This window comes from Otolemur garnettii, unplaced genomic scaffold (assembly GCF_000181295.1).
Source record: "Otolemur garnettii isolate 467f Iridium unplaced genomic scaffold, OtoGar3 scaffold00021, whole genome shotgun sequence".
Classification (NCBI taxonomy): Eukaryota; Metazoa; Chordata; class Mammalia; order Primates; family Galagidae; genus Otolemur; species Otolemur garnettii.
Window position 1 is genome coordinate 18,488,825 of NW_003852416.1, and position 16,963 is coordinate 18,505,787.

At 53.4% G+C, this 16,963-nt stretch overlaps 1 protein-coding gene across 2 annotated transcripts; it reads left to right on the forward strand.

Annotated features, from left to right (window-relative positions):
• The first annotated feature begins 2,245 nt into the window (after positions 1-2,245).
• On the forward strand, positions 2,246-15,478 carry LDB1 (LIM domain binding 1). Of its 2 annotated transcripts, none has more exons than XM_003787229.3 (11): positions 2,246-2,603; positions 11,503-11,605; positions 11,734-11,778; positions 11,870-11,945; positions 12,046-12,148; positions 12,308-12,480; positions 13,039-13,161; positions 13,390-13,473; positions 13,565-13,688; positions 13,895-14,043; positions 14,721-15,478. In XM_003787229.3, the coding sequence occupies exons 1-11, from the start codon at positions 2,579-2,581 to the stop codon at positions 14,949-14,951; spliced, it is 1,236 nt and encodes a 411-aa protein (XP_003787277.1). In that variant the 5' UTR covers positions 2,246-2,578; the 3' UTR covers positions 14,952-15,478. The 2 variants fall into 2 exon arrangements, with proteins under 2 accessions (XP_003787277.1, XP_012659122.1); XM_012803668.2 differs by having other exon boundaries at positions 13,895-14,037; positions 14,721-15,477.
• Positions 15,479-16,963: the final 1,485 nt, after the last annotated feature.

Here is a 16,963-nt window from a genome sequence, read left to right on the forward strand (position 1 = left end):
TAATGTCTACTGAGTATTAACTATGTGGCTGGCACTAGGCTAGGCTAGGTGACTGGGTGTACGTTATCTAGTTTGAGTCTCATGATGCTGTACATAATGATTACAGAGGGTAAAGGGAGAGCTCAGAGTAGAGTAGTGAGCTATCTACTCTAGGTCATTCAGGTAGTGAGGGGCAAAGCTTGGATTGAAACCTAGGTAAACAAATCCAAGTCCGTGTTCTATGGCTTTAGGTATTCTCTACTCACTCTAGTGCTGACCTCTGGGAGAATGTGGGGAGGGAGTGAGCTCAAGCAGGGGATGCTGCCAAGGAAATACTTGTGCGAATGTGGATGGCTTCAGTCATGTCCCCAGGTGATGAGGACAGGAAAACTAGGGTGGGAAAATCCACAGTGTAGAGCTCTCTCTGCACTTCCCAAGCACAGGAGAAGGAGGTCCCCATTCCTAGGCAGGCCCTTTTATTCTTTTTCTTTTTCTTTTTTATTTTTTTTTTTGAGACAGAGTCTCCCTCGGTAGAGTGTCTTGGTGTCACAGCTCACAGCAACCTCAAACTCTTGGGCTTAAGTGATTCTCTTGCCTCAGCCTCCCATGTAGCTGGGACTATAGGTGCCCACCTGTATTTTTGTTGTAGTTGCCACTGCTGTTTTAGCTGGCTGAGGCCGGTTTGAACCCTCCACCCTCCGTATAAGGGGCCGGTGTCCTACCCACTGAGCCTCAGGCACAGCCCCAGGCCCTTTTTTTCAAACCCCAGACTCTGCATCCTTCCATCCTTTCATGCTCCAACAGCAAAAACCTAAGGTGTCGAGAAGGGGTTTCATAAACACTTAAGCCTCCACATCTGTAACCCTCACCCAGTCAAGACAGCTGTGCAGACTCTGAACCAAAGTGAGGGAATCAAACAGCCTTTTATTCCCCTCCAAGTAACAAAGGGGAGAAACCCCTACCCAGTCTGGGCCTGATACAGTAGAATGAGGGAACTAGCCCAGGTCCCCAGCATCTTCCCTTGAAGCCCACCCTGAAGCTTAAGGAAGAGAAGCTAGCAACTGGGGACCCCCAAGATTGAGGAGGCCAACTCTGCTCCACGCCTCTCTCCCCTTCTCCTTCCTGGCTGATAGGTATTTCCTGTTTATGAGGCAGCTAAGGCTGAGCTTTTGGGAAAGGATGGAGATGGAGCCCCTCCCCTCCTACGGCTGGGTTAGGGAGTCCTTGAGGAATGCCTGAAGGTTGGAAGGCTCCTCCCTGGGGAAGGCGTGTTCCTGACATTGACTGTCCAGATCATCCCCTCCCCAGCAACCCTCCCACCCCTGGCCAATGTCTCTACGGGCTGGAGGCACTGGAGGGGTCTGGTTCCTGTTCTCAGTCTCCGAAGCCCTCACAGGAGAGTAGCTTCCAGGAGGAGTGGGGAGGAGAGGGAGGATGGGGGGAGGAAGGCGCCAAAGCTGGGTGGAGAAAAGGGGGAAGGGAGGAGAGTGTTCTGAATGATGTGTCAGAGCCTGCCAGGAGGAGGAGGGCCTGTGTATCTCGCCCCCCCCCCAAGTCCAACCTGGTGGTCATTCTGTAGTCCCCTCCTCCCAGCAAAACGCAGATCCCTGGCCCTTAGGCTAGGGAGGGCGGGGACCCCACTTAATTAACCGTTTTAACTCTCGTCCCAACTGGTTTAACAGGCAAAGGAGGAATGGTTAATTCAGGGAGAGGTTGAGTTGAGGGTTGCTACAAAAACTAGGATTCTGCCCCTTCCCCCGCCCCCCAAACAGCTTGGAGTAGGGACGCTTAATAAGGGGTCTTAAAAATAAGGCTGGGGTCTCAGCAGGGACCACAGGCAGGTGGTCGGCAGTCCTGGAGCGCGGCCCGGGTGGAAAGAGAGCTACAATCTCACCGCCCACCCTGGCTCCGCCTTCCTCAGTGCCGGCTCCCGCTTCGGCTCAGCTCTGCTCCCAACCCGGCGCCACCCAGAGGACCGACACCGAGAGTGAGGCTTTGCCTCATATCCCTCTTCGCCCTTCCTTTCTGGGGTCTCTGCCTCCGTCTCCTTTTTTAAAAGCTGCGTCACATGCATGCAGTTCCCTGAACGCTCTTGCCCCTCGCCGCCCGCCGCTCGGCGCACGCACGTAGTCCCTTGCACAGCGCTCGCCCGGGTCACTTTGACACTGCTCTCCCCTCCCACTAGCAGGACAATTAGCATATTAATAAAGCCCGGCCCTGCGGAGCTGGGGCTGGAGAGTCGACGCCAGAGAGAAGGAAAGCGAGAGCGCGAGCGCGAGGGAGAGGGGGGCGAGCGGCGACGACGGGGAGGGCGGCGGGAGCGCACAGACACGCACACGCACACGCGCACACACGGACACACACTCCCGGGACGCACACACGCAGAGGCAGCTCGCCTTCCTGCCTGGCTTCCTTCCTGTCTGTTCAGCGCCTGACAGGCCCCTTGCTGCAGACCAGGGCCGCGCGTACCGGGCCGAGGCCGGGCCGGCTGCGAGGGCAGCGGGGGCCGCAGGCGGCGGCAGCGGCTCATGCCCGGCCTGTCCCCGCGAGGGGCGGGCACCGTGACTCGGCTGGGCCCCCAGCGGCGGGCGATGTGAAGATGTCAGTGGGCTGTGCTTGTCCTGGTGAGTGGGGCGCGCGGCAGCCTGGCCCCTCCCTGCCTAACCTTCCTCGCAGATCCCTCACCGCATGTTTGGCAAGAACTTTGGGGGGCGTAGATGGCATGGGGGGAAGATGGGGGCTGTAAGGAGCATGCGGGGTCTCGGTCCGGCAGAGAGGCTTCTTCCCTTCTGTGTAAATGCGCAGCAGCTCCAAAGCACTGGGAGGAGGCTCTGTGGGTAGCCTTAAGTGTATGTTTTTTGTTTGTTTGCTTGTTTGTTGAGGTGGGGGTGGAGGCTAATTGGGGAGGGGCTGGGGGGCTGAAATTCTCAGAATTCCAGGTGGTTAGCCAATCAGAAGTAACTCTGGACTTTTGACCCCCCCCTCAGGTCATCATAGAGTTGTGATTGGCTGGCTTGGGTCGCCCCCCCCCTTCCCTGCTACCTATTGCCTGTGACACCCCCTCTCAGGCTGTTTCTGTGGACCCTGTTTGCAGGGAGGTATCGGTTGGGGCCCATCTTGTCCCCCATTCAACTTTTCCTGCCTGTTGCCAGGGAAGGGTGGCCCTCCTGAGGGACGGAAGTTACTCCTAGGGGGTGCCAGATAATTGGGCCCTTGGGTCTGACATCTCTGCCCTAGTGGGAGGGGGAATTTGGCAGCCCCAGGCAGGCTAGGAAATAGAGTGATTTGTGGAGTGGTGAACTGGAGGGAGCAATTGCTTGATTCCAAAATGAAAACTTGAGAGAGGACCCAGGCTTAGATCCTTGAATCCCCCAAACACATACCAGCTCTTGCCAGGGACAGCCTAGGTCTGATTTTTTTCCTGGAGGAGAAGAAGTTCTACTTCACTGCCAGGAGAAATAGAGGAGCCATGTGACTGGAGAGGTAGTCTACAGAGGGCCTTAGAACATACTGTCTGTCCCTGTCCCCAGAACTCTGGGTCCTGGAGTTGGCCCTTCTGTCACAGGCTATCGTCAGCTTTCTCCTGGAAGTCAGTATCCCTGAATCTAGCCTGGTTTTGACCCTTCACCCCTCCAGATGCCCAGCTCTCTAAGAGGCCCATACTTACACCCTCCCACCCCAATCCCCAAGAGAAGCTGCCAGTGCGGAAGCTTCCTTGAAAATCATGTGACCTAGGCCAAGCTGGGCTGGGCACACACTTCAGGTGTCTTCTGAGGCTGATGTTTAAGGGGTATGGGACCCAGAGGCAAGGCTAAGAGACCCCGAGGATCCTAGAATATCTAGGTATGGGAATCCTGGCTCCTGCTGCAGAGGGTACAGAAAAGGAGGGGAGGGAAGAGCTTTGCCAAGCTGGAATCCTGCCTGTCCCCATCATCTCCCCCCCTACCAGTTTGGTGTGCATGTTTTATGTATTTTCTCCTTTATAATTGTTTCATGCTGGGTACCCTGTTCAGATCTTTCCATGCTCTGAGCCCACCCCAGAAGCCTGAACCTCCATCACTGCACACGATAAGAGCAGAAACTAAGGCTTTAAACAAGCTACAGGCTGGAGTCTTAACTTTTGATTCTTCATTCTTTTAAACAGTGGGCAGGGGGAAGGTTGTCAGGTTGGAGGTAGACGGGAGATTGGCCCTGAAGTTGACTCAGGGTACCTGGCTCCAGTGGGAGGAGAGAGAAAGTTTCCTCCTCAGTGTCTTTGGGAACAGCATGGGGAAAGGAAGAGGACACATGCCCAGGGATATGTGTGTCTGTGTTTGAAGGTAAGGGGACAGACAGCTTTAGTCAGTTCTCTAAAAGACATGTTCCTTTTGTGTGTCTGGTGGCCTGACTGAGGGAGAGGGTGCAAAAAATGGCTAAGAGTGGGGAGTCTTTTTCCTGATTGTGAAGAAGCATTATATGGCTTGATGCCACAGAGGGTGAATGGAGGTTAGACTTCAAGGAGAACCACGTGGGGAGGGGCTCGAGAGTAGATTGGAGATGGGGAATGGTAGGAGTTAGGGTGAAAGAAGGGATTGGCTTGCATGGGTGGGTGGAAGCACATGCTTGGACACAAGGGCATCATAGTGGCATGTAGCAGTCCAGACCCAAAGACCGGTCCCCACCCCCCCAACCTTGAGCAGCCCTGAGGTGAGGGCTAAGGCGCCCTGGCAGGCCTGCCTGCTGCCTGCCTGCCTGACTGTCTGAGTCTCTCCTTTGTGCTCTGCTGTCTCCGGGCTCCTCCTCCTCCCCCATCCGGGCAGAGACAGCACATGCCCCACACATGTGACTGAGGGAAGCCAGAGCACACGCAGACCCACACACATGCACACGCTGACACACCACAAGATAGACATGTACACACGCCCAACTCCCATAGTGCTCCTAGGGTGGGGAACAGCTTCTGTGGCTAAAATGACTAGGGACAGGGAGAACCTCTGCTAGGGGCGTCATCCTGGGCAAGATGCTGAGGGGGCCAGGCCCTGTCTGGGGCAGCATGTGGCTCAGAAGGGTTAAGGCAGGGAGGAGTAGGGGGAGGGGAGGAGGCAGCAGTGGTGGCGGCTGGGAGCCAGGAGAGGAGGATGGCAGAGCGCCAGGCCAACGGGAGGCCGGGCACAGACAAAGGAAGGGGGGCAGGCACACTGGAGGCCTGGGTCAGGGAGCCCCAGGGGCCCGGGCAGGGGGCAGTGCTGGTACCTCATCCTGTGGGCTAGGGCTGGCTGCTGTCCTTTGAATCCTCACCTGCAGGAAGAATACTCTCCTTCATCATCTTTGTCATTTTTGCTGCTTTGCCTACCACTAATTTTAAGGCCTTCTTACTTAGACTCTTTGACTGAACCTCTTCTGCCCCTGTGCAACGGGGGAATTGGGGTCAGAGCAGGGAGAGGAGCAGACTTGCTAGAGAAGGAGAACTAGGAAAGGGCCTGTTTTGGATAATATGCCAGAGTCTTGATACATCTTGGCATTGATATTCCCCCTTTCCCCACAGTAGGACAGGAGGGCCCTTAAAATTCCCCCAATTTGAGGAGAAGGGCTGGCAGGGATTCTGAGCTCTGGGCTGGGGGGCTGAAGCCAGAGCATGTACCCACCCCCCCTTCCCCCGTGTGGGCAGTCATTTGAGGCCTGGAGGGATATGGGAGTAGGAATGGCTGCAATGCCTCAGGGCTGGGCTTGTATCTAGTAGGGTTAGACAACCAGGGTTCTAGCCCCAGGGCCCTCCTATCACGATCTCACTGTTAGGATATTTGGTTTTATGTGCACTAAGGATCTCTTGAGGTACTGCCTGTGAATACACTTTGGAAAGTTTAAAGGTAGAAAATAAATGGTAAGAATTGTCCTGTCGGCTCGGCGCCTATAGCTCAACCCGCTAGGGCGCCAGCCACGTACACCTAAGGTGGCGGGTTCGAATCCCCAGCCCGGACCCGCCAAACAACAATGACGGCTACAACCAAAAAATAGCCGGGCGTTGTGGCGGGCGCCTGTGGTCCCAGCTACTTGGGAGGAGGAGGCAGGAGACTCGCTTGAGCCCAGGAGTTGGAGGTTGCTGTGAGCTGTGATGCCATGGCACTCTACCCAGGGGGACAGCTTGAGGCTCTGTCTCAAAGAAGAAAAAAGGAAAAAAAAAAAAAAAAGAATTGTCCTGTCAATGGGGGAGGAGTGTGGCTATCCCTGGGTTATAAATTTGGGAGTCAGTGGGAATGTCTTAAGTCATGGTGGTAGGCTGTATGTTTCAGGGTCTGACTAAATGTCATAGATTTTAATATGTTTGTGAACACTGGGGTGGATCATATGGCCACCTAGAGATGAGGAATGGTGTGCAGGTTTAGGGAGGATAGTTTATGGATTAAGTGTAACAAATGATCAGGGGGTATATGTGGTAGTCTGTCATAGGTTTAGGGGGAATAATACAGCTTCAGGGTGTGTGTTTGGGTCAGGGTACATGAGAGTTACAGGTCCTGGTGTGTAGGTGTGTATGACATTGTGTGTGTGGATGTGGGTGTATGCAGGGTTTGAGTATTAAGGGTTTAAGATAGATCGCAGGTTGAAGCGTGTATCAAGTACATGATTTCTGTGAAAGTTAGATGTGTTATTTATGTGTACAGATGTTCACACAGTTACCAGTGTGTATGTCATGAGATATCCAGTCCTTGGAGTTATGTATAAATATAGTGTGTGTGTATGTGTGTGGGGTGGCAAGTAGAGGAGCAAACACTCAATTTGCAAAGAAGGAAGTTGGAGGTACCTTCCTCTGTGTGTGTGTGTGTGTGTGTGAGAGAGAGAGAGAGAGAGAGAGAGCGGGCGCGCGCGTGTGCGAAAGGGTTTTTCTTTTCCTGTCTTGTCTAGAAGAGCCCGGACCACTAGCCAAGATTTAGAAATATCCTCTCCCTTGGGTTCCCCTCTCCCCCCACTGGATTGGAAAAAGGGGTCCACTGACTCTTTTTTTTCCCTGGGTGGTGGGAAGGATTCAGCAATAGACTAGGCCTCCTCTGGAAACCTATAGATGGGTAAGTTTGCCTTCTGTAGCTGTAACAGCACCTCTTTCCCTGGCAGCCACAGGTCTTCACTAGTAGTGGTGGGGAAGGAGCTTCTTGTTAAGGAGAATCTAAGGCAGGGCTTGGAACTTAGCTGGGTTGGTTGAGGGCAGGGAAGCCTGTAGGGTCCCTTTCCCTCCGATTAGTGTTTACAGACTGAAGTCAGAATGTGTCTGTGTCAAAAATAACCCCCTGGAGCCACCCCCTGGAGCCTCCCCCTAGCTGCTCTGGGATTTCACCAGGGGAACCCAGGGTGACAGCCCAGCCCAGCTTTCAACCGAGGAAGAGAGATTTGGGGGAGTTATGGAAGGTGGTTTGAAGATACTGAGGAGTCTGCTGAGAGGAGCGGACTCTTCTGCATCCCTGCCTGTGGCTTTGGGTCCTCTGCTCACTCCTGAGCACCACCCCTGGGGCTTGGAGGGGGAGCCTGCATTTTGTTCCTGGCCCCCACAAGCCTTCCTTCCATCCAGGTCTCTCCCGGCCCAATCAGTCCCCTGTCTCTCCTACTCTCTGTCTCTCTTTTGTTTTTCTCAGCAGTCCCTCCGTCCCAGCCTGCCTCTCTCCCTCCCTCCCTCTCTCGCTCTTCCCCTTGCCTCGCATGGAGGGGGCGGGGCCGGTAGGGGCAGCTCCACCCTCCGCCCGCCCTGGGGCCTCATTCTGAGAGAGGCTCGAAGAGGGCGAGCGGGGAGGGAGGGAGGTAGGGAGAGAAAGGGAGGAAAGGAAGGGAGCCGGCGGCGCTGCGTGTGTGTCTGAGTGTGCGAGTGTGAGTGAGTGTGAGTGCTGGGCCCCGCCTCTCCTGGTGCCCCCAGCAGAGGGGCCCGGTGGCCTGGGGAGGCGGGCGGGCTGCTCGGAGGCAGAGGCAGCAAGAGGCGGCGGCGGGGAGATCCGAGGAGGAGGAGGAGGAGAGAGGAAAGAGCGGAGCAGCCATTGTTGAGGGAAACCTTGCAAACAAAGAAGGCTCCGGACTCCCCGCGGCCCCCCGCCACCCGGGCTGGCCCCCTGGCCCCCGGCCCCCAGCCCAGTGGCCATTGTAACTTTCCCCCGGTGCTGTGGCCACCGTGGAGCGGGCCGAGGCCGTGCGTGCGAGTCTTTGTGCGGCCGGCGGAGTGGAGCTCCCAGCCAGGCCTGTCTGTCCCACTCGGGACATGAGCAGCTGAAGTTGGGCCCCCCTCAGTTCTTACCCCTGCCAGGGCCCCTCTGGGCTTCCAGCCGCTCCCCGCACCTCTCCTGGCCCCCCAGTTCTCCCAGGTAAGTCTGGGCACCCTGCAAGCCTGTCGGGGCTGGGCGGAAGGCCCTCAGTCTGTACCAGGCCTGGTGTGCTGACTGGGGAGAAGTCCCCCAGCTTGTAGAGGCCAGGCCAGGGCTCTTAGGCCTGCTGACCTATGGTCAGGCCCCAAAGGGAGGGGCCCCGCCCTCAGGTCTGGCTGGTTACCCTGGGAAACCCAGCTGGAGGTGCCCCCCCATCAACCCCAGGAGGCAGCTTTCATCCTGAGAAAACTTTACTAGTTCTGGACTCTTCTCTTCCCCCTCCCTAAAGGCTCCCAGATTGCTAGAGGGTGGCTATGTCTGACTCCAGGGCTAGATGACATATCCCCTCCACCCCCACCTTGCTCCCTGTATCCCTGCTGCTGGGGACAGGCAGCCGGAGGGACAGATGGTCTGGGTGATGTCCCTCCCTTTTTTGTGCTGGGGCTTGTAGGAGTTGCTATGGCTCTGGAGAGATGCTGAGTTTGTGTCCATTCACTGGAGGTATAAACAGAGGCCCCAGAGCTCTGGGCTTCAGCACTTCGAAACTATTACCCAGCCTTAGGCAATGTTTGTCTGTTCTTTAGAGAGGGAATAGGAGGCTCTGAGGCTTTTTTCAGAATTGAAGATGACCCATGTATCCTGCATTTTTTCTCTTCAGATTCTTCAGCTGACATTTCTTCCTCAAGTGGCTATGAAATTAAGGGGGCAGGAGTAGTTATGCTTTGGAGGAAAGGACTGTCTAGGTAGGGGATGAGGGCCAGGTCTGAGAATGTAGGCTGTGGGATTCATTACCCAGGCCTGGCCTCTGGTGGATTGTATGAGTTTGGGCTTTCCTGATGGCCTTAGTCTCCCTATCTGTGGAGTGGAGACACTTGGAACTGGGTGAGGACTCTTTCCTGAGACACACAGGCTTAGTCCAGACTGGCATGGGAAAGCTGTGTGTGCTGTTTTTGGAGCATGTGGATGTGGAGTGAGGGCCTGTTGCTGGCACCTTGATCCTGCCTGCGGCTGCTGGGTTCCAACCCTTGATAGGCATGTTGGGGCGAGCTGAGGGTGGAAGCCTGCCAGGCAGGATGAGGCACACTTGTGTGCAGACACACACTGGCTCTGACTCTTGGTACCTTCAGGGACTGTGTAGTCTGAGCCCCTCTGGGACCCTCCTTTTGCCTACATTGTGAGGAGGGGGCCCTGGGGAGAGAATTAAATGACACATTTTGGCACAGGGTCTTCTTTTGTCTCTTTTCCCCAAGGAACAAAATAGATTTAGTATCTAAATTGGGGAGGGGGCTCAGATGTAGCTACTATAGCTACTCTTTCAAATGCAGTAAGGTTCTGGGGACCTGTGGAAGTATGTTTGGTATCAGAACCTTTGGGGTTGTGCCTCAGTTTCCCCCCTATCTTGTAGGGAAGGAAAACACAGAGTGGCAGGGGTACTCGGTTTATACCCAGCTATAAATTTAACACTTCTTCCAGTCAGAAAATTGTATGCCAGGAACCATATGCTGCTAGATGAGATAGAAGAGGGGACATGTGCACATGGCACATAAAACTAGTCAGAGACCCCTGACTAGTTACCATTTGCCTCCTAGACTAAGCCCCCTAGAATACAGGCTCCTTGCCAGACCTTCTATTTTTTATTTGTAAGTAGAATGGGATCCAGAAGAGGCTCATCTATTTCCCTCCCCCACTACAAGGCTCAGAAGAGAAAAAGGGTTGAGGCTTTGGGTTTCTGGTTTGAAGACAATACTCTACCCGTGGTGGGCGTGGGGGTTGGGCTGATAAGGGAGTGTCCGTTGGTGGGGAGGTAGAAGGCCCAACTGGTTATCTGATGGGTGGTACCCAACAGGCACCCCCCCCCCTTATCTTGCTATCCCCTGCTCTCCTGAGACCCTGGAGGTGGAGGAGGGGCAGAGAGTTCACAAAGTCCCCCTTTCTCCTTCCTTACCTTTGTCTCTAGAGGTCTTTGCCATAAAGGGGTCAGAAAGTAGAAATAGTGTAGGATATGGGAATTAGAAGATTTGAGCTCAAGGGCTAGGTCTGCCAGTTACTAGCTGTATGATCTTGGCAAGTTACTTCATCTGTAAAATGGGAATGTTATGGTCAACCCTGCTACCTCACAGGTTGTTGTGATGATGGAATGAAACTAGTTAAAAGGGGGGGGTATAAAAATTAGACTCTAATGTTTGAATTTTCTATGATATTGACATTTCTTTCCAGCTTCAATTTCTTTTCTGTCACCCAGGGCGCAGCCAAGTTGTAGGGACTTGGGGCCGAGCGCAGTGGCTCATGCCTGTAATCCTACCACTTGGGAGGCTGAGGCAGGTAGATTGCCTGAGCTCACAGGTTTGAGACCAGCCTTGAGCCCAAGCGAGACCTTGTCTCTAAAAATAGCCAGGTATTGTGGCAGATACCTGTAATCATAGCTACTTTGGGAGGCCGAGGCAAGAGAATTGCTTGAGTCCAAGAGTTTGAGGTTGCTGTGAGCTATGACACCACTCTACTGAGGGTGACAAAGTACAAAGTAAGACTCTGTCTCCAAAAAAAGGAAGAAGTAGAGACTTGGGTTTTGGCTGGGATTAAGGCTGAATACTTCTAGTTTCTTTCTTTCTTTCTTTCTTTTTTTTTTTGAGACAGAGTGTTGTGGCATCATAGCTCATAGCAACTTCAGGCTCTTGGGCTCAAACAATCCATGTGCTTCATCCTCCCAAGTAGCTGGGACTATAGGCTTCTGCCAAAATGCCCAACTAATTTTTCTATATTTAGAAAATATATGGGGTCTCACTCTTGCTCAAGGTAGTCTTTAATGCCTGAGTTCAAGCAGTCCAGTCCACCTCAGCCTCCCAGAGTGCTAAGATTATAGGCATGAGGCATTGCACCCTGCCTACTCCTGGGTTCTTAATAAAATGAAATTGGGGCCAGATGTAGAAGGCGAGATAGGTACTCCCTAGAGTGGTCCCCTCCCCTAGTCCACTACTCTCTTGTTGCAGTCAGGCCAGGGAGCTCCATAAAACCCATCCCTGTCGGGCAGCACTTGTGGCTCAAAGCAGTAGGGCACTGGCCCATATGCTGGAGGTGGTAGGTTCAAACCCAGCCCTGGCCAAAAACTGCAAAAAAGCCCCCCAAAAACCTATCCCTATCTACCCAGTCTAGGTAGCAGGCTTTCAGGAGAGCTCCCAAGAGTGGCTCAGGGAAATTCTTTCTCTTCTAGGTTGTTCCTCAAAGTCATTCAAGCTGTACTCGCCGAAGGAGCCCCCAAACGGCAACGCCTTCCCCCCCTTCCATCCCGGCACCATGCTGGATCGGGATGTGGGGTGAGTCTCTTGCCCACATCCTAACTCTTCTCCAGGAGGAATCCTACCTGGAAAGGGAAAGGGGTGAAACCCTCCCCAAATGATTCCTATCTTCCACCCTTCTTCTCATGGCCTCTTTTCTTACACAGCCCAACTCCCATGTACCCACCTACGTACCTGGAGCCGGGGATTGGGTAAGTGGAGTTCAGTGGGGAAAAAGGTGCTTTCTATTGGGAGAAGAGGGATATTCTGCTTCTACTGACCTCTTTCCTTCACATCCCCCAGGAGGCACACACCATATGGCAACCAAACTGACTATAGAATATTTGAGCTTAACAAACGACTTCAGAACTGGACAGAGGTATGGCCAAGGGAAAAGGGGCTGGGAACCAGAGGGCTACCAGGGCATCCCTGTGAAATATATTATGATACATAAACACACACCTCCCTGTATTTCTTAGGAGTGTGACAATCTGTGGTGGGATGCTTTCACAACTGAGTTCTTTGAGGATGATGCCATGCTGACCATCACTTTCTGCCTGGAGGATGGACCAAAGAGATATAGTGAGTGTTTTCTGGGGCATCCTATCATGACAGTATATACCTCCTGTGTAGTTCTCCTTGCACTCCTGGAAGTGCTGAGGGATATCTCTTGGCAGGGAGGCATCTGCCTGGCATCTTTAGTGGTCCCTCTATCCTGAAGAGTTTGTCCCATCTCTACAGCCATTGGCCGGACCCTGATCCCACGCTACTTCCGCAGCATCTTTGAGGGGGGTGCTACAGAGCTGTACTATGTGCTTAAGCACCCCAAGGAGGCATTCCACAGCAACTTTGTATCCCTCGACTGTGACCAGGGCAGCATGGTGACCCAGCATGGCAAGCCCATGTTCACCCAGGTCAGCAACCCAGCTGGTTGTGGAATACTGAGGCACCTGTGTTTGACTCCCCTCCTCTCTCCCAGCATGTCCTCACAGCTATTCTCCAGGGAGGGATAATGGGAAGTGGCAAAATAAGAAGGGAGGGCCCATAAGCTGCAACATTTAGTAAATGTTTACTGATTTTGTATGTGACAGTTTGCTGGAAAGGGGTACACAAGTAAATAAAAGCCTGTCCTCATAGAGCTTATAGCACAGTGGTTCTCAACCTGTGGGTTGCGACCCACAGGAACTGTATTAAAGGGCATTAGGAAGATTGAGAACCACTGTTACAGCAGATGGGTTTATCACTGGCTACATGAAGGGAGGACAAGGATCTGTTGAGCTTTTCTTTGTGTGTGTGTGTAAAGGCCAGGGATTTGACAGCTATATGGAGTTAGGGAGTGCTGTGACAGTTATCCATATGTTTATGTGCAAGTGGCAGTGGCAGAGCTATGAGCAAAGGGGAGAACTCTAATAGGCACACTTTGAGGAATGGTATATGGGGAGGGGGCGGGGTTGTGACAAGCCTGTCCCCAGGTGTGTGTGGAGGGCCGCTTGTACCTGGAGTTCATGTTTGACGACATGATGCGAATAAAGACATGGCACTTCAGCATCCGGCAGCACCGAGAGCTCATCCCCCGTAGCATCCTTGCCATGCATGTGAGTTGTGGGCAGCACTGAGTATGCAAGGGTGAAAGCAGGCAGTGGGAAGGGGGGGAACAAGGTCTGCTATTTCCTGACTATGACCTCAAACAGAGGGTTAGGGTTTCTTCATCTGAAAAGTGGGTTTCACATTAATCTCTCAGGAGTGTTACAGTGCTCAGATGATAGGGCAGGTGAGCAGAGGTAACCGAGGTGTCAGTGTTCTTGTCTTTTCTCCCTCTCTAGGCCCAGGACCCCCAGATGTTAGATCAGCTCTCTAAAAACATCACCCGGTGTGGGCTGTCCAATTCCACTCTCAACTACCTCCGAGTGAGTCTCTGATTACCAGTTTCTGCCCTATCCCATTTGTTCTTGGCTCTGTGTCTCTCCCATAACAAGCCACCTCCTGGTCTGCCCTCAGCTCTGTGTGATACTTGAGCCCATGCAGGAGCTCATGTCCCGCCACAAGACCTATAGCCTCAGCCCCCGTGACTGCCTCAAGACCTGCCTTTTCCAGAAGTGGCAGCGCATGGTAGCACCCCCCGGTGAGTGCCTTGCACCTGCTCTAAGCAGGATCTGACACCACTCCCCATGATTGTATCTTTATCTCCTTATGAAGTTCCCCTCCCCCTTCCTTATTCATGGTTCTTCAAACTTGGGATCAGGGTAGGTTTATGCTTCTTAGGAGCCAGAATGGAGAACAGGTTGGCCCAGGGTACTCTCCCACCTGAGTCTCTTTTCTCTGGCACAGCGGAGCCGGCCCGGCAGCAGCCCAGCAAACGGAGGAAACGGAAGATGTCAGGGGGCAGCACCATGAGCTCTGGGGGTGGCAACACCAACAATAGCAACAGCAAGAAGAAGAGCCCAGCCAGCACCTTCGCCCTCTCCAGCCAGGTACCTGTAAGCATCTCGGCTTTCTTCTCTCTTCTGGGCTGCCCCACTGCTCACCCTTGACCCCTTTCCAAACCTGAACTCATTAGCAGGTATAGAAGTAGTTTTCTCCATGTACTCTGCCAGGATGGACTGACACCTTTCACTGATGAGAAAGTCCTTGTCAGGCACATGGATGGTGTGATCACACAGACTCAGCATAGGAAGTTAGGGCTTGAGATGGAAATAGTCAAGAGAACATACAGACGTTAAGGACAGACAGCTTGGGGCACACAGACCATCAGACATACACGCTTACACTGATAGAGGGACACACAGACTTGAATGTTTGTGGATCTAGAATACATACACATGCACGTGTACACACCCTCCCTTTTATTTTTGATCAGCTCCTTCTCTTACTGCAGACAGAAGTTTAGGAGCACCCTAAAATTTGGGGGAGATGGACTAGGGAGCTGGTAGAGTAGACTGATAGAGGCTAAAGGTTGTGGTGCTCTGGCATCCTTCAGTGAGAAGGATTTCAGGAGCTGAGAGTGTCAGAGGAAGTGGGTTTTTAATTTGGGTATGAGGAAGGGGTTGGTGCTATTGAGCTTCCCGGGTGGGTTTTGGGACTCTGGGGGTGTCTGCTGCCCTGGGCCGGGCGAGCCCCTGCCCCGATTATGTTTGGGGACCTCCACCACTCTCAGGATGTGATGGTGGTGGGGGAGCCCACCCTGATGGGCGGGGAGTTCGGGGACGAGGACGAGAGGCTCATCACCCGGCTGGAGAACACCCAGTTTGACGCGGCCAACGGCATTGACGACGAGGACAGCTTTAACAACTCCCCTGCACTGGGCGCCAACAGCCCCTGGAACAGCAAGCCTCCATCCAGCCAAGAAAGCAAATCGGAGAATCCCACATCACAGGCCTCCCAGTAAAGGCCCTGCCATGGCCACCCAGTGCTCTGCCTGCACCGCCCCTTGCAGCCCCAGGGAGCAAAAGACAGAATGAAGAGACTGAGCATCTAAAATGGGCAGCCTCCATCCACCCACTTCAGGGAGGAACTGGACTCGCTGGGGGCAGGTGCCAAGATTTGCCCCCCAGTGGCCCTGGGCTGGGCCTGGCCCCTGCAGAGCCTTTTGGGGGAAGGGGGTACTCATGTGGATGCCTACATGGACCCTGGGTCTCTGAGAAATGTCCTGACCACCCCCAGGGCATTTGCCTCCATCCTCATCCCAGATTCTGGGTTCCCCATCCTCCTGACTTTATCCCTTTCAAGCCTGGGGTTATCTGTACCTACAGCCCTTAGGGACTTAAAAGATATGGGGCTTGGTCAAATGCCTCTCTCCCTAGGTGACTGGTAGCAGAAGGGTAAAGTTCTGGGCTCCTTCTCCCTTCTGCCACTTATCCCAGCTCCAAGTTTTTTAAAAAAATAATATTATTAAAAATGTAAGTTTAAAAAAAATCACTCATGTTCCCCCTCTCCCTCTATTAAAAGTCCAGCTACCTCCCTACTCCTGGCAGATTGGGGGTGGGGACCCTGGGCCCAGGTGGGGGTGAGAGTGGGGGCAAGGGGATATGCATACCATTTTATACAGTTTGAGAGCTTCAGACCAAGGACACACTTTGCCATCTCTTTCCCTTTCCTCTGGGGTGACTAGAGTTGAGAAAGGCATGCCATGGGGTGGGGAGGCCATAAAAGGCCACATCTTTGTGACAGTTTCCTGCTGTTGTCTCTGTCTGCCCATCCTCTAGTTTCTGACCTATCCTCCCAGTGCTTGTGACTGCCCTCTGTCCTGGCCTTGCCCCCATCCCATGATGTGTATATTTACAAGTCCTCCACTAAAGCAGCTGTCTTGGATGGGGGGAGAGGGAGGCTTCATACTGTAGGGAGTGTGGAGGGAAGGGAGCAGCCTTGTTTGTCACTGTGTTTGTTTTGTCTCAGTTGGGCAGACATGGGATGGGAGAGGGGCTCATCTATTCTCCAGAACCCTCTTCCCCCAGCCCCTCAAAATGCACATTTAGTTCTACCCTGCCGTCCCCAGAGGGAAAGGGGCCACTGAAGATGTTTCAGCTCTAAGCCCACCTGGGAGAAATAGGTCTCTGTCCACCCAACTGAAGTAGAGGGTCATCATCTCCCAGTATTCCCTCCCTCTCCTTCCTCAGAAGAGAAGAGGCACCTAGCTAGTTCCTCAGCTGTACTTCACAGTTGGACACATGAAGGCCTAGGGCCAGGGGTCCCAGGGACTTAGGCCCAGCTCTGTGGCTCTGCTGCCTTTCCGGTGGCCAGTCCCAGGGATTGTTAACACCACCTCTCTCCCCACTCTTCCCCTTGGATTCCGGGATCCCACACATCCTGTTTGCTACCACTTTTAAAAGGGTATTGTCAGAAGCTGAGGGGAAGCGGTGAGGAGGGTGGCTATCCCACCCAAACCAACTGTAATGCCTTTTTTTTTTTTTTTTTTTTTTTTTGCCGTTTGAGTCATGTATGGTACTGATCAATAAAGAGACTTTTTGGTTTGAGAGTGTCCTGCTTGGTCATTGATGCCTAATAATGACTCAGTCCAAGGCAGTCTTTTCTCCATACTTACAGTTCCTAAGGCAAGTCATTGAGGATGGGGTATAAACTGAGTCACACCTTTTTCCCACCAAACCCTAAAATTTGTCCCCAGTGTCCCAGCCTAGCCCCATATCCTTCAAAGGTTGAGGGAGAGTTGGTTTCCCTTCCCAGTCTCCCTACCTCACCAACCCAGGATTGCTGCTTCTCACCTTTTAACTGTCATGGGACTGCCAGACAGGAGGCTCTCTTGAGGTTCCTGGGCTAGAAAACATTGGAATTATGCTATTAAGAGAGATGTGGGAGGCTCGGCGCCTATAGCTCAACCGGCTAAGGCGCCAGCCACATACACCTAAGGTGGCGGGTTCGAATCCCCAGCCCGGACCCGCCAAA